At 42.4% G+C, this 21,258-nt stretch overlaps 5 protein-coding genes across 5 annotated transcripts; 2 read left to right on the top strand and 3 right to left on the bottom strand.

Moving 5' to 3' along the window:
• Positions 1-389: 389 nt before the first annotated feature.
• Positions 390-10,910, top strand: V2V93DRAFT_152225 (uncharacterized protein). The gene is made up of 10 exons (XM_066906874.1): positions 390-2,412; positions 2,472-2,843; positions 2,894-3,458; positions 3,519-3,635; positions 3,690-4,431; positions 4,486-4,550; positions 4,608-4,705; positions 4,774-4,986; positions 5,047-10,636; positions 10,697-10,910. The coding sequence occupies exons 1-10, from the start codon at positions 586-588 to the stop codon at positions 10,729-10,731; spliced, it is 9,624 nt and encodes a 3,207-aa protein (XP_066767365.1). The 5' UTR covers positions 390-585; the 3' UTR covers positions 10,732-10,910.
• Positions 10,895-12,635, bottom strand: V2V93DRAFT_365338 (Zinc/iron permease). The gene is made up of 2 exons (XM_066909055.1): positions 12,187-12,635; positions 10,895-12,126 (listed from the first exon to the last, which is right to left on the bottom strand). Exons 1-2 carry the CDS (start codon positions 12,370-12,372, stop codon positions 11,089-11,091), a joined length of 1,224 nt encoding a protein of 407 aa, XP_066767364.1. The 5' UTR covers positions 12,373-12,635; the 3' UTR covers positions 10,895-11,088.
• Positions 12,636-14,368: 1,733 nt separating this feature from the next.
• On the bottom strand, positions 14,369-17,289 carry V2V93DRAFT_365335 (uncharacterized protein). The gene is made up of 5 exons (XM_066909054.1): positions 17,110-17,289; positions 16,895-17,052; positions 15,724-16,844; positions 15,417-15,666; positions 14,369-15,362 (listed from the first exon to the last, which is right to left on the bottom strand). The coding sequence occupies exons 1-5, from the start codon at positions 17,201-17,203 to the stop codon at positions 14,664-14,666; spliced, it is 2,322 nt and encodes a 773-aa protein (XP_066767363.1). The 5' UTR covers positions 17,204-17,289; the 3' UTR covers positions 14,369-14,663.
• A 140-nt stretch (positions 17,290-17,429) lies between these two features.
• Positions 17,430-19,250, top strand: V2V93DRAFT_343481 (WD40-repeat-containing domain protein). The gene is made up of 2 exons (XM_066907846.1): positions 17,430-17,577; positions 17,634-19,250. Exons 1-2 carry the CDS (start codon positions 17,464-17,466, stop codon positions 19,140-19,142), a joined length of 1,623 nt encoding a protein of 540 aa, XP_066767362.1. The 5' UTR covers positions 17,430-17,463; the 3' UTR covers positions 19,143-19,250.
• Positions 19,204-21,087, bottom strand: V2V93DRAFT_152115 (uncharacterized protein). The gene is made up of 5 exons (XM_066906873.1): positions 20,529-21,087; positions 19,978-20,469; positions 19,778-19,926; positions 19,539-19,715; positions 19,204-19,481 (listed from the first exon to the last, which is right to left on the bottom strand). The coding sequence occupies exons 1-5, from the start codon at positions 20,842-20,844 to the stop codon at positions 19,266-19,268; spliced, it is 1,350 nt and encodes a 449-aa protein (XP_066767361.1). The 5' UTR covers positions 20,845-21,087; the 3' UTR covers positions 19,204-19,265.
• Between the last annotated feature and the right edge of the window lie 171 nt (positions 21,088-21,258).

Genomic DNA, 21,258 nt, shown 5'->3' with positions numbered 1-21,258 from the left:
TACTCTTTTAGAGCGATAAATTTAATATAAATCTCATTGGCGTGCGCAAAAGATCAGATAATAGTGTTGTCTCATTGGTAAAGACCTCGAAGAGCTGGGTTTAAGTAACTCTTGGTCCAACAGGACCATGATCATCATTTTGTAGAGCACGCAATGAATTGTATTAAGACATGCTGAAGAAAACTTACAGAACAAAAATATAAAAAAGCCTGATGAAAGATAAGCAGTGCAACAAAAATCAGTACCAATATAAGAATTTCAAAAATTTGGTTGGTTTGAGAAGTAAAAAAAAAAGTTGGTGGAGCGGATGTAGCAGTAGTCACTCTGACAGTTGTGTGGCGTTAATATATGTGGCGCAAATATGCACTGCCACTACGCGTAACATTCGGATCCAACATCAACAGTTAACCGTAGCTCATCGCTTGAGAGTAACTGCCATTTATCACTTCCGAGTCTTTCAAAATTCAGTTCCAGATTCTTGACAATGAATATTATGAGGGCCACTATTGAATGCTGATGCCGTTGATCCTGGAGCAATACACGTCATAATAAACTTACTAAAACGGAACACAACCTGCTTCAGTGATGCTCGACTCGAGCTCAGAATTCGCGGCTGTTCCGCTCCGTTCGTCGATCGGATTTAGCTGGGTATTCTTAGTTGAACTTATTGTGATTGGAATTGCCGTTATTTTTGTTTTATTCTACTTCAATCGCGTTGTCGGGACATTACTTTCTTTGTCCATTCGTTGGTATACTTGGCACAAGTATCATGTTTTTGTCGACGTCAGGGCTATACAAGTATCTTTTCTTGGAGGGCGTATCTTTTTTAAAGATATACGATATATAGGAACAAATGAAACAATTTTTGCAGTGCAGGGACATTTCACCTGGCGATACTGGCTCAATCGTACGTGTGTATGCGGGCTTTTTGCTGATCCAGCTATGCGCGAGAAAAACGAGGCTCTACCACGCCGATTCTTGCTCTACGTCGAAGGCCTTGAATGGTTCGTATATAATCGTACGCCGGCATACGAATCTGCATTAAGTGAATACGAGAATGCTGCTACGCGGCACTCGTCGGGAGATTCTGAACTTGGCTTAGAGGGAGAGAGTGTGAATGGCCGATATATGTTCGATGATGAAAAGAGCGAGATCAGTGTCACTGCTAGAACTGACTCCAGAGACGATGGATCTGGATCTGGAGACTCATCGGGGTTGACTCCTCCAAGCACTGCGCTCGATTCATCTATGAATGAGAAATCTGACAGAACTTTCCACAATGATAAAGATCCAAGTTTGTCGGACGCAGATGAGGCAACGGGTAGGCATGCGCCGAAGTTCTACAATATCGAAGATCCCAAGAAATCTCCTATGCTCCAAATGTTTCCAATCGAACTGGTTTGTGAGAAAGGCTCATTGGTAGTCGGAAACAGAACAACGCCTACAATTATGGTGTACCAATTTACGGACGGAGCAGGAAGTATTGATGCGGTTCGTTCAAGATCAGAGTTAGATCACTATAAAATGACCTATGATTTTGAGTTTCAGCAGCCAGTAGTTCAGATTAAGGCGAACATGGACTACTCCGACAATTACGCAGAAACGGAAAAGGTAGATCAGAGAATGAATCTATTTCGCGATCGAAATAGTAAATGGCAGAGTTTCTTGGATTTTGTGTCATTTTTAATCAGTAGGAGATCTTACGCTGCTCAAAATAATGAGAGTGAATCTGAAGGGGCCTGGCAAGGTCTTCAGCGCTATCTCGACGACGACGATATTGCATTAAACGAAGATCCAGATCAATTAGAAGAATATGCAAAAAGCACATCAGTTTTGGATGCTCGAAAAGCGAGTATCACATTTTATTATGATGTTGCTGGAGTGGTTCCTGAAGATCCTGAGCCGTTGCCCGTAGGATGCTCGGAGACGATTGATATTGGAGTCGGAGGATTACCTCCTGAATGGGGAATGACTGTGCGTATTTTCGATGGAACCATACAATATGGACCCTGGGCAGATCGACAGCGTGCTTTCTTCTTTAACAGCTTTTTCCCGTCTGCTCGGGTCGATGGTGTTCCGCAAGAGAAATTATCTCCAGGAGAACCTAGAATCAATACCGATATGAAATTCTATGTGGAGCTTGACGAGTCTACTATTCTGCGTGTTCCAATTCGCGAATCTAGCAAAGATATAGAGTTCAAAAAGCAGAAAGCTTTAGACGAAGTAGCTAATGAGATTCGATCGTTTGGTTGGATTGAACTGAAAATGGCCGAGTTGTCTACTATCAGCTACTCCACTGCGCTGGTCGCTTCCTCGCATGGTTGGCCACATACGCTGTCTGTTGAGCTTTGTGGCCTTGATGTGCGCTCAAGTGTCAATCATGATATTCTGTGGTCTTCCAAAAAATTCTCTGTACGAAATGAGTATTTTCATAAGTTAATTTGAAGCTGCACACTAATTTTTTCTGATAGCTGAATGGTGATCTATCGTCTTCATTAAAATGGAATGGACTTGATACCTGGATTTTTGACTGTGAGGCAACAGGGACTCAGGCGTTCTTCCTGCGTGAGCATGTAACAATGATCTCTGATATGTTGACTGACTTTACATCCGGCCCTGGAACCCCGTACCAGTGCTTTGTTCCTCAACACTATATTTTCAATCTTGCGCTGTTGGACGTTGAAATACATCTCAACGTTAATGACTCCAATATTATCAGTAATCTGACTGATTTTGAGGACAATATTTTTCTTTCGTTTGCGAGCCCAAAATTGTTGGCTCAGATTGATGTTCCTCTGACACAGGTTTTCCCTACTGACAGTACTGTGTCATACAAGATTCTGGTATGTTCAGCTATTGTAATGTTGATTAATGATATTGACTGTGAATTTAGGGCGAAAAAGTAAATTTAAATTTACAGCCTCCAGGATGGAATACACTAGCCAGTTTCTTGAAATTGCGTGAACTTGGAAAAATTAAAGACTTAGAACTTACAGGCTCCTATACGTATATGAGTTCTGCACTACCTATGCCTATCGACACATTAGTCATGGACATTTCTACCGGTGACGTTAGTTTGATTGCCTATGGCTTTCTAATTCGCTATCTCATCAAGATTCGAGAGAATTATTTCGGCGATAACGTCCATTTCAAAACTCTTGAAGAATTTACGCGGGGAAGAAATGAATATCGCTCCTCCGAGGATGGGGCGGGAAGCCTGAGCGACTCTTCATTGTTCGACTCTAGTTTGCGCAGCACTGATGAGCAATCTTTTTTCTCGTCAGCGCCTCCACAAGCCGAGCTACCTGTCTTACAAAACTCTACAGATGTGCTGATTTCTTATAAAACAAATCGTGGCTGTTTGATTTTACCCCGTATGATATATACAGCCGAGAGTCACTTCAGACTTGACTTTGACATGCTTGACGTCGACCTGCGTTTCACAAACTTCTATATGGGTATGCTTCTATATTTTGAATATGAAAATATGATCAAGTAGTTACTAATGTGGCTCGCAGATTTGCAAATTGATATCAGTCCAATTCGTGGATTTGCTTTGTATCTCCCTGTGGAACAAGTGCTGACTACGACACGTGAAGCTGTGGGTGTACGTGACCCGGAAGTCTTCATAGACGGTGAGTATTCGAACAAGTTGATATTATAGTTGGTATCTAATGGGAAATCTGTAGGCATCTCGGTTTATGGGCATCGTATGTTCGGACTCCCTCCGACGGAACCGACTTATGTGTGCAACTGGGACTTTAATCTTGGGCTGATATTTACAGAAGGCGGTCCTACACTCTACGAGGGCTTAGGCGATGCTGTTTCAGTTTTCAGGCACACGTTTTTAGACAAAGAAAATTCTCTTATTGTTCCTGATCCCCCACTATATGATGTTACTATGTTGCGAGTCAAGATTCCGTCTCTGCGAGCACTTTGTCACACCGAGAAATCCACCTTAGCGCTTCTTACTTCTGAATTAACGATTCAACTGAACGATCTGGCGACGGGATCATACAATTCGCGTCTTTGTGTGGAGATTCCTGATATCAGCTTCTTGTGTCGTGAGAAGCTGAGAGACAAATCACAGGGTTCTAGGGTTTTAGGGTATTTTAATACGTCTCTTTTCATAACCAATTTTGATCGCAAAAAGTTTGGTATTGAAAGGCAAAGGCTGCAGCAGGAGCATATTAGAGCTGAGGATGCCGCCTTTAATCGAGCCTCGTTTCTTTTAATCCCAGAACTTGAAATGCACACATCCGATCGGATAGATCCAGAAGCCATCGATAGACTGAAGATTGCCTTGCCGACTCCCGGTTTACCTCCGCCACTAATTGTCGAGAACAGGCAATCATTTATTGATCGCGGATCTTATGGATGGCAAAGTACGGATATTATGTCTAGAGAAAACTCTAGTACTGCTTCGATTAGGTCGGTTTTGTTTCTAGAGTTTAGTTTATGATTTTGTGCTAAGTCCCAAAACAGTTCGGTAATCCATCATGATTTGAGTGCAGTGAGGATGGAGCAACAATATGAAAAGTCATATTTAGGTAATCTTTGTTATTTTGATAGGATGGTTATGGACAATCAGCTAACTTGGTTGATAGATGATTTTTATACCACTTGTCGGAGTGCAGATAAAGAAGAGAACAGCAAAGTTCATAGTACTTTTTTGCCACCATATTCGTGTATGACTGCATTCAAGGTATGATATTTTTTCAGACCCCTTTGGTTTGCCAGATAGATTGCTAATATATCGGGTTTTTCTCTAAGGATTTGAGTGCTGTTAGTAACGGCTTTGACCGCGAGATATATAAAATGGATGAAGGAATAATACAGAGCGATATTGGGTCAATGCGTCCACTCGATAACTCTGAGGTTGCCTATGATGCCTATGTAGTTGAGTTTCGCGGTGGTATTGACGGGTTTCTGTCTGCAGATGGATTGGAGACTCTGGTAGAAGTGCTAGATGCTCTTAGTCGCCCGGTAAAAATAGCCAATATGTTGATGAAAATAAAGTATACGATGCTAATAATTTAATGACAGGAGCCTTCTGGAATATACGACAGTTTACAAATCAATATCATTGACCGACTTGAAAGCAATCTCAATAACGTGAATGAAATTATTGGGTTCCGCATAGTAATTCCTGGTATTCATATACGGTATGGACAGGTAGAGAACCAGCTCACAGATTGCGCAATGCAACCTTCACAGATCACAATGCGCGACCATGTTGACTTGGAAGGGAAAGCTATGGTGATAAGTGCTCAACTTCGTGATAAAAGTATGAATCATGGAGATTACCGTCGACATCCCGTGCAGAGAGTCGCCAGAGTATGTTTCACCTTGGATCATATGAGTCTTGGATTAGTACGGCACGAAGACACAGAAGATCATATGGGGCGGACAACTCCGCTTGAGCTGAAGGTTGAACTTGTTGAAATCTGGAATCGTGACGGCACAGAAAAGGATATTTCATCTGTCAAGATCCAGTCAGTTGGGTTCATGGCTGTGCGACAGGAAATGAACTGGATCACGCATTCTATTCTTGATATTATATGTCCTCTATTGCCAATATCTAAGAAGCTAGGTGCAATTGCAACTCGCAAGAAAAATCGGACAAAGAATCTAATTTATCTGATTGCTGCTTCTAGCGCCGTTTACGAAATTGCGCATGATCCATCTTTTTTAACTCGTCCTGCCTATATCTTGCGTTCTTCTAGTGATCACATTCGTACAAATGATAGCTGGAAACTTATTTCTCGATTCCGTCATATCGCGCGAGCTTTACCGCCAGATATTAACAGAGATATCGCGTGTGATCTAGAGTTGGATATTCCTCCTCCTTCAGATGCCAAAGAGAAGACAATCAATATACTTTTGAGATGGAGAAACTGGGAAATGATTGACATCCGCACATGTTACTTCTTTAATCATGTCTTTGATGGCGAAACGAAATTAGTTCAATTATCGCCTTCTGCTCGCGAACTTCTGATTGACATTGAATCTGTAACCCTGTATGTTGCAAACGGCACGGAACATGAGGATTATCTGCAGATGTCATATCTAACCTTCAGTATGACATGCGCCGAGCCGAGCGCTCAGAGAACTGAGCCAGATCTACAGTTTTCACCGTCTCAAGAATTGGTTCTAGGTGGTAATGCATCAGCGAGACACATGTCGTTATCAATTGGATGCGAAGAAATCCGCGTTATAACAATCTGGAGTTCTATTCCTTTGTATGAAGAGATAAAAGGCGTGTTAGATAGTAGACTCCATGATATTCAAGATATTTGTGTCTCGCAGGTCAATAATGTTTCCTCGGTGAAGTCTGGTCCGATATCTGATGTCGCAAATAGGAGTCCCGAAATTGCTAAGGTTCATGTGGTGCTTAGCGTGAAGTCAGTTATTACTGTTCTTCACAGCCGCAATTTCCGACTGCAGTACGCGGGGCATAGCATCGAATCTAGCGTTATTGTTAATATTGACAAGCAATCATCCTCGTCAGTGGCGAGTTATAATCCGTCATCCTTTTTATTGCGTGCTACTGCTCTGGAATTTGATGTTCTTGATCCTAAAGCTTCCAGAGAAAAGCGGGTGCTATCTCTTGGAATCCAGCAATCGGACATTTGGGTTTCACTATCAGGACTGCCGAATCCAAAAGCGGCTCGGTCATACCTTCGAGTAGCCGATGTAACTCTTGAGATCCAAGAGGATACAATTGGAATTTCTCGACTTATCACTGATATCGTCAGCGATGAAGTCCGTCAAATGTGTGAACTGTTTCCGCCTGCCGTTTCAGCAGAGCCTAAACAGATCTCATGCGAGAAAGACCGAAACGCCCAACCCCATGCTACCACTCACAAACCTGCTCCAGGAGATATAATTGGTATATCCATTGATCTACGAAACTATAAAATTGTGCTTAATATGCTACCCTCACTGAGATTCAACGTGGAGGGCTCCGCAGTCCAAATTATCGTGACTCCAGGAGTTGACAAAATTCGTTCGGTTGCGTTTGAGGCAGGTGAGCAGATATATGAGTTTAGACAGCGCAAGAAATCTCGAGATACGCTGATTACTGCTACCAAATTCCCGCGAGTAACGACTATTATGCGAATTGAGGACTTTTCAGAATACAGTCGCGCCGTTGATATTCGCATGAATCTCGATACTGTCAATTTTGATGCTTCGTCGTTCCCTACATTCGCGAGTGTCTTGTCTGGAGATGTCACCAAAGCAGAACTTATGGTAGCACAGAAGGAGTGGAATAGGACTCTAAGTTTACTTCGACAGTACACTCCGGACATTTCAAATACAAGGTCAATGGAGACTGTTCGTCCTCCTAGAGATGTGAAGATACAGGGATCGCTGTACATAAAGGGAATCGTCTTGAAGGCTGAATCGTCTAATTCGGAATTGGTCATGACGATTGAAAATATCAAGACTGAAGGTCATTCAAATCCCAATCACGGTCTGGAGGACAAGCCATTTCACAATATGTCTCTCGGAGTTTCACTACCAAAAATTCAACTATTTCTGCTCAACAAGAAGTTCAACTGCAGCAAATTCCAAATTCTGGATACTGATGTTATTTTGTCAGTCAAGACGAATGAGGACAAGTCGGACAAAAATTCAGTTCGTCAAGCGATTGCGGTGCAAAGCTCCAAATGGATACTCACCCTTTCCCCATATAGCTCAACATTAATGGTAGAGCTTTTAAGTCAATTTGAGGAGTCTCTCATGAATCTGGACCTCCCCGAGTTCCATCTTCAGGATTTCTTGAAGGATCCAGGATCAAGTGCGCCGCAAATTCCAACTACACCAGAAACCAGTCCTGAGATTCAGACATGGGATGGGATTTTCAAGGCTTTGGTAAGAGTTCAATTTCTAAACTGTGCCTTGCATTGGATATCTGATGATTTTGGAGATGATCCCTATAACTTTTTCTTATCGATTGGATCTGATCATCTGCGCCTCGCATCCAAGGGTGAAGGCAGAATTGCTATGGAGGTTAAACAGTTTGCGATTGTGGCAAGAGAGAAGCTGGCAAAGCTTGAGAATTTGGCTTCACATCAGATACCTCGACAAAGTTCGGCGATGATGCCGGATATATCAATATACGTCTCTTTGAACCATGATGGTCCCAATCGTGCGCTGGGTTTTATCGTGCAAAGTTCTGCAGTGCAAATGAAAGTTATACCGAAGGTGGTCAACTCAATTCAAGAGATCAAATCATCTGTGGCGAAGACGGCTGCTGCGGCTGCCGAAAAAATTCAAGACTACAAAAATCATGTTGCTGCACATCATAATGCGTCAGTAGCACGAGGGTCCAGCAATGAGGCTCCGATCTCAGCTGAACGAAAGAGTTTATTGTTTAGTGCCATCAACGTGAAAGCCGAATTTGCTGGTGCTACTATTGAGTTATTTGGCAATACGAACATGAAGTATACAGAAGAACCAACTCTGATCAGAAGGACGACATCATTTGGTCCTTCAGATGGTGCTGAGAACGCCGAATCGACTAAGTCTCTGGGAACATTACATGTTCCTGGCGTGCGTGTTTTGGCGGACTATGCAGTCTCTTTAAGTTCTCGTTCTTTAGGGGCTGAAGTTCTTATTGAGTCATCAACTAATCAGTTAAAGCCTAAAGTGATGCCTGTGGTAGTAGAGATGCTACATTATCTTAGAGACAGCTTTCGGGAGCAGAAGTATGAGGATGACGCAGATGGCAAGTCTTTAAATATGTCTACCACGCAATATACGCCTGAAGCTTCTCAAGTCGTAACTGCAGATAAGCTCTTTGGAGATTTGGAAGTTAACTTTGAATTAAGATTTGAAAGACAGGAGTTCACATTTAGCTGCGAGCCTATTGCAAAGGTTTCAACTTCGGTTTCGTTTGATGATGTGTTCTTTTCTATGAATACGTTTCATAAGCCGAATTCTCCAAAATTTGCTACGGTTACTACTCAGTTGCATAATTTGCGAGCCTCTCTTCAGCATATCTACTCTCGTGAATCTAGTGCTCAGATAGCAGTAAAGGAGGTGACAGTGGCTGCTTTATCTGATCAGAAAATCAGCAGCAATACTGGACTATCATTTGTAGTGAAGGTTGCAGGTGTTGATTTCTATCTCAATCTGAAGCAAAGCCATGATTTGCTTTTATTCCAAGATATTTGGGCACCTGATCATTCCCTCGTTCCTTCGTCTGTTATGCCTCAAAAGACAGCCAATGAGCGTGCTATATTGGTGGTTGAAAAGTACCATCGTGTAACTTCAACCAATGCCTTTCCTTGGAACGTTGATTTTGAGCTGGTTGATGTGACAGGTAAACTGGATCTTGGTCAGTCTCTTGGAAAGCTCGAGTGCAGTCTTGACAAAATATGGCTTACTTTTCGCAAGTCCTCAGACTGGGAGCAGCATCTTACATTCGGTGTCTGTACTCTGCTTGCTGATTGTCGTGGTCGACTCGGTGGTCATTTACATGTCGGCGATCTTCGAGGCAGATCTATTGTCCGCTGGGAGATTTTGGATGACGGTCGCTTTGGTGTACCGCTTGTCCAATTTACAGCCGGAATCGAGACGCTAAAGTCAAAATTGTACTTTGATTATCATTTGTTCTTGATTGCCACAGGATCAGCTCTGCATTTGACAATGTTGAATCAGAGACTCCACGCACATGGTAGCGATTCTCTGGTCGGTATGGCTGATTGTGATTCTATCGGTGTTTATTTAACAGTTCTGGCACCATCGAATATCCTGGCGATTCTCAAGACTATCAAAAGAATTGAACAGGATCGCGCGTCGTCATATCAAGCAGTCTTGCGCGACTCAGAGAGATTTAAGATTCATAGCGTTCCCAGCATCCGTGAGGCTGATATAGATGATGAGAATATTGATTTAAAGTCAATCCAGCTTGCGACTAATCTTAATGTGCAAATCAGGAGATTTCGTGTCGACGTTTTTCCAACTACCCTTGCCGATAGTGAGGTTCTGCGAGTTGAAGCAGTTAATATTTTGGCAAGATTTAACTTGGGACTTGAGAATGAGAAGCTCAAGAGTTATTTGAAGCTGCGACTCGGCCAGTTTTTGATTGCGCTTTCTACTGCTCGTCGTCTTGATGAGGATGTCAGTACAATTGCGATTGATAAGTTTGTGAAGTATATTCAAGAGTCAAAGGGAGGTACTATCATTAGGATTCCGGCTGTCAGTGTCGAGATGACTACATGGCAACCTCCGGATGATATGACCACAGTCGAATTTATCTTTTGGAGTATGTTTGAGGGGCGAGTTGACGTCGGATGGAATTTAGGATCGATTAATTTCATTCGTGATATGTGGAATACGCACGTCAATGCCTTTTCTATACACCAGATTCAGTCTGATGGCAAGCCATTCTCGCAAAGACATTTGATGGATAGCGATGAGCTGGGACAGAAGATCAAAGAGGTAAAATTGAATAAAATATATAATTACATCCCTCTGGAACCACCGGTTATCGCTACTCCGCAATTGAAGGATATGGGTGAAGCAACGCCTCCTATTGAATGGCTGGGTCTAAATAGAGATCGTTTGCCAGGATTGACTCACCAGGCTATTATAAAAACGCTGCAGTCAATGGCTCGCAAAGGGGGTACGTGATCTATGCTGATATTTTATAATCCATTTGGGGAATTACTAACAGAATGTTTAGAAGGTGCATACACTGATGTTTTGGGAAAGGCGTGAACCTAATGTTAGTGACTAGGTGTATAAACAGTTACTAAAGGATGATCAAAATAGTGAAACTAAAGCTTATATTGTGTATTAGGTAAAAAGACAATGATGAGGGATGAGGAAGATCGTATGAGTTTGCAATATTATTTGTGGCTAGTGGTAAATGATGGAGTATAGGTTTTTAATTGTCAAATAGGATTTTTCATGATATAATTATCCGCAAATAAGCAAAGAAACAAAAACATATGTATGCATATATACATAAATATATATATGACGCCAGAAGAAACCGAAACCCAGAATGACTATCCACTTTTGAGAAAAATTCACAAATACACATTTGAAAGAAAGAAAACGAAAATAAAAAGGCTAGACATCGCCTAAACTCATAGCAATGCCAACCAGTACTATACCAGCAAAGGCCCAATTAATGCAGACACTTGGCTTCTTACTGAAATTGACAGCGGTAGCAAACATTTGTAAAGCAATGATAGTTAAGAAGCCGCCAACAACACCGAAAATGACGCCGTAGATAACGGATCCTTCGTCAGCATTCGGAGGTTCAGAATTACGGAATGAAAGCCATGCAATAAGCGCACCTAGCGGTTGAGACAGACCGCCGAGAACGAACGCGGCGCCGAGAGCCATCCAGCGAGATCCGAGGGCTAGGTAGAGAGGAAAAGCGATGGTGAAACCTTCTATAAAATTGTGAATGGCGAGCGCGATGAAGACCGATAGACCGAGTTCCGGGTCGGCATATGTAGTCACATAAGTGATGAACCCTTCAGGAATTTTGTGAAGGGAGATGGCGAGAGAGGTTTGCAGACCAATAGCTAGGAGATCGACGAAGTTAGAGTTGGGCTCTGCGGTTGCTGTTTGAATGGCAGAATCAGTCTCTTCTATGATCACCGTTGAAGAAGTTGAAGATGAGGTACTTTGTATATACGAATTGAGATCGTCTTCGAGAGAAGTGGTTTCATCGTTTAGATTTTGACGGTGTGTCATGACTCGAATCAGGGGATCCTTTTCCGACACTGTCGAACCATAGCTGGTAACAACAGCTGGTGCCTCAGGCACATGGTTGTGTTGGTGAGAATGCAAATTTGATTGCAAACCAGAATGCGAATGAGCGTGAGATTTCTCTTTATCGGGCTCACTATAGGCGTGACTGTGACTGTGGCCGTGACTGTGACCTTCACCATCATCAAGGTTCTCATGAGCACAATGGACGACACTCTTTGTAGTAAGAGCATGAATAATTTGGTTAAGAGCGGCAAAAATGGCAACTCCAAGCACATATGACGCCATCAAAACTAGTCCAGAGGGAGTTTCTTTCTCAAAGAGAGCCTTAGAGGTGACTAGATTCTCCATTGCTTCTGGAAGTAGTTCATACATCGAAGTCAAGAGCTAAAATGTGTTAGTGAATTAGAGCAAACTTGCTGAAATGTTTGATAGCAGATTTCTTACCATTACACCAGAACTCAAACTGAAGCCGTAGACTAATATCCGTTTGTCTTCTCTGATATCGAAGCTTTGGAAACGCTTAAACCGCCGTAATACGAGATCAGAGCAAATAATGAAACTGCCTAAAACGCATGCAATGCCTGAGCAGATTGCAAGCAGCCATGCTCTTCCCGTATCAGATAGCGTCATTGTTTAGGTGTCGAATGCGAAAGCTGATCTTTGCTGCGCAGTTAGTAGAAGTGGCCCAAATCGGCTCTTAATTGACTGTGAACTGACGTAGAGCTTGTTATCTGCGCTGCCGTATCGGATAGAGCTGCAAAATATCGCACTCAGCACAGAAGAAAACTGTCAGAAACCGAGATAGTTCGAAGTCTTGTTGATAGGAGGAATGATAAGGGTGATGCTAGGTAGTCGGTCTAAAATTCTCTGTAGACTCTTATCCATCACCATTCTCTCTAAAAATTTCTGTCTAGGCGACAGTGCTGTGCGGCTTTCGGCTGATAATAAGTGATAATAAGGTTTAAGTGGTGCATAATTAAGCCGATAAGACAAGCTCGGGCTGCTGGGAGAGATCTAGGCTGGCGTTGCAGAGGCCAATTGCCGCACAAGGTCTGGAGCATGTGTCTATCAAAGAGCAAGTGCTTTGCAAACTACCAGGGTGTTGAGAGTGCAAACAAAATCACCAAGCGAGAAAATCGTTGGGATAAGAATACAATTTGTTGTATATAATCTACAATATCTATCCTATGTTTTGTCTAAACGTGCTCGATTCGGCAGCGCAGATAGCAAGCTCTACGTCAGTTCACAGTCAAGTAACAGATAGAAGCGGGCATACAATTGAAACACATAAACTAGGCTAATAAGTACAAACTACAGACTACTGCCTTTCCCAACTCGGTTTGGATACTTCTTTGCTCTCGAGTATTGAGCAAGCACGTACGGTCAATGACGTAGCCGCCGCCGTTCATACACGTGATGTTGTCAAGGGGTAATTATAATTAGAGTTATTGAAACATGCAGCTACCCGGTGTCTATACTTAACAACGCCTAAGTTGTGGTTATATTGATCATATATCTATGCATTTATGGCATTCCTGCTTTGCAGTCAGTTTACACGTGCACCTACAGAAGCCGCGCCGAACAGCTCAGACTTGGTTCTTCTGCACTTCTTCTTTCGGCCGTGTCAGCCATTGCCAGTGTATTTCCTCCTTTTTTAGCTCATACTCCTTCTCCAAAAATTGCCAACTGCCACTCGATTTATTTCTCCTTCTTTTGAAAATGGTCGACCACACCACGCAGCAGGAAAAAGCTGCCGGTATTCCAGCAACTATTCCACGAACAACTACTCGCAATGCCCAGTCTCAGCCCTCCATTACCCGTCGCATCAAAACTGCTTGGATCGAATTCATGATGTGGAGTAAGATTGGTTTGCTGCGATTACGACGCCGTGTTACTCAGCTTTTCAAGCGCTCATGACCACGCGTGGTCGTCGCTGTGCAAATGTGAGGGTGTGACGAAATACAGAGCGCTGTCTCAAGTCTGAATAGGAAGGAATCGTTGCGCGAAAGAGATTCGGGAAATGGCTCCGTCAAGCCCAACAAATTGCATACTATGCATATACACATTCCCTTGTATACGAACTAGGGTTAAAAGACGGAGTTGCCAAACATTAAAGTCTGCGTTATTTGGCGTTTGATCGATTAGATTACTGTTGTGGGCATTAATTTTTTTTTCTTTGGTTTTTATTAGTATTTGCAGATGTTATTGTATTGTATGCATAGTTGTCTTTTCATAAATAACGCGCATTTAAATTGCACATAAAAGATAAAAACTTCTATGATTTCAGCGTTCCTGGCTAGCGTGTGCATCATTTTAGTATGCATCAGTTCCACGCCGCACAGTGGAAATTCAACCTCTAATTTCAAAATGACATAAAACCGCTATTATGTTAGTGAACAGTTGCTTGTCTTCCCTCTTCCTGCTCTGTTAACGGACTCCTATTTTTTGTATCCGATTTTTCTTGATTTTGTTTTTTATTTTTTATTTTACTGTCGAATACAGATTGCCAATAAAAGACCAATATCAACTGACAAAGTTATCGACACTGAGAATGACTTTTTCTGTTCGGTACTCCCTTTTGCGGACGCTACAGGCAAAAATAACATCAGTTTACCCGTAAAGAGTATTGCGAGAGTAACAAAATTTATTTAAATTGGGCTGAGGAAAGTAAAGCTTGTATGACTTTCAATATCATAAGATAGAACTATTCACTGAGTCGCGTCATGGCGGTTTTGTAAATCACTAAATCTGATTTACGAACTACATGCTGGACGCTCGAAATTAATTTATGACTCAAAGATTGGAATTCACAGAAACCTCGTCTACTCTAGATGAGAACGCGTAAACCATTATTTTCCTACGCTGCTATGCACTCAAACCATAAATATCATTACCCCACTAAAGGTACGATTAACAACCGTTTAATAAGCGCTATTCCAAAGCTCCGAGTCGCGAGGCCATACGCGCTTGTACAGTGCCATTGCAATTGTGTCCTGTGCATTAATAGGACCATTAAAGGTGCATTTGAAATATCCATGCGTTCCAATACTCTCCTTGATATATCCAAGCCTACCCATCTTGGTGAATAGAGGAACAGCCTTAAACCAGGCGATATCATCAGCGTTGAAAAACATATAACGAATAGTGACAAGTTTCTTGTGAATCTTGTACGGATATCCAGTCAGGACAATTCTCTTAGCTAGAACCCTTGCAGAGTCGGCATTCTCGACGCTTCCGGATGCTACTAGCTCTATACCCTTATCAGTTTCCTTTAGTAGCAGCACTGGCGTATTGCCAAATGATACTGGAGCAATAGCTGTTGCCATAGCAGTACTGCCTTGATGTAAGAACCTATCTAATTTGTAGACATGATTAGATGTCCTTCCGCTTTCGGAGAATATAGGATTGACGGCATATCTTCGAGGACCACATTGCAGTATCAAAGAGTCCTTTGAGGGGATAGGCTCCTCGTACTCCGTGTTGGGAGTAACTGTCATATTTAGAACCACCTTTTTATTCTCATATCTTAGTAGAGAAAATATAGGGAGCAAAGATCTGCTAGAAAGAGCATCAAAAACATCCTTGGTTGCACGGATGTACAAAATAACGCGTGTGGTGGCCTGAAGCAATTTATTAGCACTAATCGCAATGTTTAAATATAATTTCAAACATACTGGAACACCAACTACACCAGATTCTTTCATAGCTCTATTTCTAGATGCTCTGAAGTTTTGGAAGCGTGCGAGACGATTCCAATCTGACGGAGTGCGGGAGTCTGTTTCATCAGCATCCCAGGGACTCGATCGTAAATTCCGCAGGCCGCGATATCGAGCATATCTATCTTTTGCAGACATTTCGGGAGTAAGTTCAACTTCGTCTGGAAACTCTAGCTCTTCGCGCTCACGTTCGCGATATGCCTTCAATCTGAATTAATAATCGTTAGCAATGCTACTGGGGAAAAGATATTCGTTGATAACTTACTGTCGCGCTTCTTCCTCTGGAGAAAGATCAACGAACATTTCACTCTGAGCGTCTATTTCCGTAGCCGCATACTCTGTAGCCGTAGCCGCATATCCATCATGTTCATCTAGCTCCATTTCCTCATCCGAATCAGCGTCGTTATCAAACTCGTCGTCTGAATTCTCTTCAATAATCCATCGCGCTTGATACTCTGACATGCCCTTGGGAACGCGATTCTTATCCTTTAATGTCGGAGTCTCTATTTCATCTTCACCTTCGTCATGTAAGTAGAAGTGATCATCCAATTTGACTCCTTCGGAAATTTCCGGTATGTCATTCAGTATGTCTTCCGCGTCTTCGGAGCCACGTGTGGGCACCACATATTGATCCAAATCATCCTGATCTTCAGTTGGAACTATCAAGAACTCTCCAAAAAATTTACTACCATCGGTATCGACCATCATGGAGACGCTATCATCATTTGAGCCGACCGAGGAAATACGTTCAATCTGAAAGTCACCGACTCCTGGTAAATGAACCAATCGATCTGGATTCAATTTCTTTCCACGCACGACGCCTTCAACTGCAATCAATCCTCCAGTGGTTGACGACGAGGTCTCTTCGTACCAGGCACGGTCGGCTAAAAGATAAGATCGACTATCTCTCCATTGAATGCCCTTAGGAAACTGCTGTGTCAAGGCTCTCAAAACATTAAGACATTCCTGCCGAGTTTCAATACAGTAAACTTTCTCTTGTTCTGCAAAAAAGTGTGTAATGTACGACAGCAATGATTTGCGCAACTCAGTTTGCATCTTCGTTGATTCTACTTCGGCGAGATGCTGAACAACTGTATATACAGTTGAAACACCTTGAGCAACAATACTGCGTAAAATCGTTTCTCCAAAATGATCAACTTCCTGCTTGGCAGACAACCCAAAAACAACAAAATCAGCGACCTGAGCAGCATTCACCATCGATGTAAAATGACGAGGAGTGACGATATATTGTATCTTTTGATTAAAACGCTCGATAGGGACAGTGAATACGCCGCTATTAGGTACATCGATTGAGACATCAAGGCTTGCATTGAGATTGCGAACAATTAATTCAGCATCCACATCCGGGCACAGAGGAATAATAGCCTAAAAATTGTATTAGCACATATGGTGAATCATACATCATAAGTACGTACCACAATACGAGGGGCTCCCTGGCGGCCATCAAAAAGTTTGCGAGTCAAACTAATTTCGTCTTTCTTGTTTAGCATAAGCTGTTTTGCTTTATTTCGGCGCTCAAGTTTTGATGGAACATGCGTATTCTTAGTATTAGATTTTGATTTTTCAATTTTTCCTGTTGTGAAAATAGTCAGTGAGAGGATATTTGCCGGCTTTTAAGAGGTGAACTCACCTTTATTCGTTGCCTTGAGAGCACTTTTGCTGGAGTGTTTTGATTTGTAAGGCTTTTGTTTCTGCTTCAGTGAAGAGCGATGATGGTGCAACATAATGCTATTCTCTACTGCTTTGTCTCAAACAAATATAGAATCGCGGCAAATTACTGACAGTGGCACACGAGAGAATCAACAGCCAGTTATTTAGTTTTCAAATATTTTTTTGACTTCTTGGGAGTTATGACAATGATGTTAGGGTAACTTTATATTGTGGTTGCTGGGACTTAATGAAGCCGCACGCGAAATCTTTTTTTGAAATTTTGATCTCTCTGCTGCATTCTGTATAGTTAGCCTAGCCTTCTTAATACATAGCAATGTCTGCTCTTGAAGTAGCCAGCGGGCTAGGATTAGAGAATGAAGACCGTGCTATTGAGGTGGCATCTGCGCCGACATCTGCAAATGGATCAGTTAAGTCTAGACCGAAGAAAGTATGTCCAGCTTCAATCTGCTGTCTCTTTGTATACGTACTTACTTTGCTATCTAGAAAAATTATAAAATCAAAGATGGAAGGCTAAGACAGTCTATGAAACGATCAGATGAAAAATTTCGGAGAGCTAGGGCGGCGGCGAAGTCTAGCGAACTACTTCTACAGGAAGAGGCAGGGTACCTCGAAGCTGAGGGCATGGAGAAGACCTACAAATTTAATCAAGAGGAGCTGAAACAGAGCGTTGATATAACGACGGCTTCAAAAGCTTTTGACCTCAAGTTACCCGACTTTGGGCCATATGAGCTTGATTACACTACCAACGGTCGCAAGATACTTCTCGGCGGGCGTAAAGGTCACATTGCATCGTTCGATTTTCGTGAAGGAGTTCTTGATGTTGAGTTCAACGTCAACGAAACAGTACGTGACGTAAAATATCTCCACAATGATCAGTTTTTTGCCGTTTCCCAGAAAAAATATGTTTTCATTTACGACAAGACCGGAGCAGAAGTTCATTGCTTAAAGAAGCACATAGAGGTCACTCATATGGAATTCTTACGATACCATTTTCTTTTAGCAACTGTGGGAAACGCAGGATGGTTAAAATACCAGGATACTTCTACTGGTGAACAAGTATGCGAACTTCGAACGAAATTAGGTCCGAGTACAGCAATGGCGCAAAATCCTTATAATGCCATTATACACCTTGGACACTCAAACGGTACTGTGTCATTATGGTCTCCTAACTCGACCACCCCGCTTGTAAGTATGCTGTGTCACAAAGGTCCTGTAAATGCAGTTGCGATTGATCGTGGTGGGAATTATATGACTTCGGCGGGAGCCGATGGTCAGCTCAAGATTTGGGACGTTCGGATGTACAAAGAAGTTCATGCTTACTATACACCGACTCCAGCTACTACTCTTACTCTTAGTGATAGAGGATTACTTGGAGTTGGATGGGGACCCCATGTCAGTGTTTGGAAAGACGCACTTAAAGTCAAACAGAAATCTCCGTACATGACACACCTCAGTCCAGGATCAGCCGTCAGTGATCTTAGATTCTGTCCCTTTGATGATATTCTTGCTATGGGACATGACAATGGCGTTTCTAGTCTTATTGTGCCTGGATCCGGTGAAGCGAACTTCGATGCTTTGGAGGCTAACCCGTATGAGACTGTGAAGCAGCGTCGTGAGACTGAGGTTCAAGGCTTGCTGAACAAGTTGCAACCAGAAATGATTGCATTAGATCCCAACTTTATTGGTGGAATTGACGCTCGAGCACCTGATGAACGGAAGCAAGCTCTGCGGCTAGTGACTACAAGTGAAACCGATAAGATTAAAGAAGAAAATACCAAACTCCAGCCAAAAGCAAAAACTCGAGGCAAAAACTCGGCGCTACGACGATATCTGCGGAAGAAGGCTAATAATGTCATTGACGAAAGACGGCTACGTGTCCAGGAATCTTGGGAGAAAGAGAAAACTATGCGCCAGAATTACAGAAAGCAACAGCGCGGGTTGCCGGTGGACGATACGGAAGTTGGACCAGCTCTATCTCGATTCGGCAAGTAAAATGTCGCGGATGGGGATGTGTTTTATGTAAATTAACATGTATAAATTATGACTTAAACTATATGCATACAAATTTAGAACATAAAAATCTCTACCATCATTAATCAATCATCTTTTCTTAGCTTAAAACGGATAGTTATTCGGCTCCTGATCGACTTTGAGTCCATTCGCAACCTGTTTTTGATGTTCTTCATCTAAGAATTTCAAAACAATCTCCTGATATTTCTCTTTTCCTTTGTAGTCTGCAACATCATGGCTCCAAGCCCTTATACCGTCGGCCAGACGTCCTGGAAGGTAAGGCTCTTTAGCCATTTCAGTAAGCGGGAGAAGGTATGTACGCTATATATATTCAGTTAGAAGCTTTTCAAATGAATTAAAACATAATGCAACGCGTACGATTGTGAACACAATGCCACCCGATTTAGGCAATCGCCGAAGCGATTGCCGTTCTGAACGAAAATGCATCTTGGTTATGTCGGAAGCAAAAGCCGCCGCATTCCAGCCAATATCATTGCTGTCTTCGGAACCAATTGCAGCTGACCATCCAAGATCCTCATCAGTTTGAAGGAAATACTATATCATCTTTTAGCAATTATATCTCGTCATAGTTTACATACTCTGAGAAGCAGTCTTACGTTGTTTCGTGCGATCGGCTTATCGACTTTCATACGAACAAAAAACCGTTCCATAGACGCTTGCAGCTTTTCACGAAACTGTGGAACATCACCAGAGGTATGGATCTCAGAAAGGGGCATTCCCAGCTTGTCGGACAATCTCCAAAATCCTACACAGTCAGCTTCACCCGAAATCTTATAGCAAAAAAAGAATAAATTACCTGCAAGAAGAATACATCCAGCTTTTAGATAGTACTGACCATCTTCACCCGGCATCATAATAGCTAAATCATCTTGAAGCAGCAGCGCTGCAATTTCCATAGGGTCCTTTTTTAGTGGGCGTTCAACGATATTGAAGCTTTCACCAGTAACCAGATTGTCAATTCCGACATTTGTGCGCCTGAAGAGGGAGGGGTATCGAGCCGGCAGCCAGTTTCTAAATTCTTCTAAGAGTTCTATTGCAGCATCAAATGCATCTGGAAAAGTCGCCACCAATTTGTCGCCGCGCTCTGCCAGTCGCTCTACCTTTCTATCATGAAATTTCAGAAACTCGTTGTCAAGTTCGATCCAGTCGTTCCAGTCTAAGTTTCTGATTCCCATGGTAACATGATAGTTGTGCTTGAACGGCCGATAGGAGATCGCCTTAGTAGTCTTGATATCCCAATTTGGATAAGGCTTTGGCGTTGGGGTCTTGAATTCCACCGACTGCCACACTATATGAAAGAAACCATTAGATTCTACATGCCAGTACCAACAACCAACAGATAGTTACCATTATTCAATTCAGATGAGCTCTTTGATTTTTCGTCTACTATTTCACCTACTTTTTCCCCTACTGCTTTCGGTGCTGGGGCGGTGCCAGTAGCTCTGAAAACTTGTACCAGTTTCACCGAGATTAACAGAATCTGTGCAACAATAATAACGGCGACTAACCCCAATGTAATTTCGCGTCGACCCGCATTTGAAAAGTGAGTCTGGGCAAATGATACCAGGTCTTGACCAGTAGTTTGAACGTGTAAAATGACCTTGTCCAAATATTGGTCCGCCGTCTTCAAGTAAAGCGTTATCTTGTCAATCACTTCAGCCATAATGGTCTTAATGAGAGCACGGCACGACAACTTTGCTATGAGCTGTAGCTAATGAAATGGAATGCTGCAGGGATATAAGCAGGACGAGTCTAGAAGTCGCTCAAAGTTATCCAAAAATCCCGAGTGATTTGACTGTCCTGATTAGGTGGCGGCCAAAGCACGGTAGCATGAATGGAATACTTAACCCGTGCGGCTCGAATGTCGCTCGTAATCAGACTTTGAGTCCTCGCCAAGGGCTCACTTTTTTGGGACATCTTCTCCATATAAAGTTTAGCAATTAGGCTTCGGCATAACGACAATTTTATAAGCATTATATTCTTTTTCTGTTCATCAGTATCAGGCAAATTTTTAACTCCTTGTTGCTGATAAAAAATAGAGAGATAAAAAGCAGTCTGCTTTAAAAACATGCTATTA

The sequence above is a fragment of the Kockiozyma suomiensis genome (genome assembly GCF_038497685.1).
Source record: "Kockiozyma suomiensis strain NRRL Y-17356 unplaced genomic scaffold V2V93scaffold_3, whole genome shotgun sequence".
NCBI classification, from domain to species: domain Eukaryota; kingdom Fungi; phylum Ascomycota; class Lipomycetes; order Lipomycetales; family Lipomycetaceae; genus Kockiozyma; species Kockiozyma suomiensis.
The sequence above is the reverse complement of the archived record's forward strand: the minus strand, read 5'-3'. Positions and strand labels throughout refer to the sequence as shown.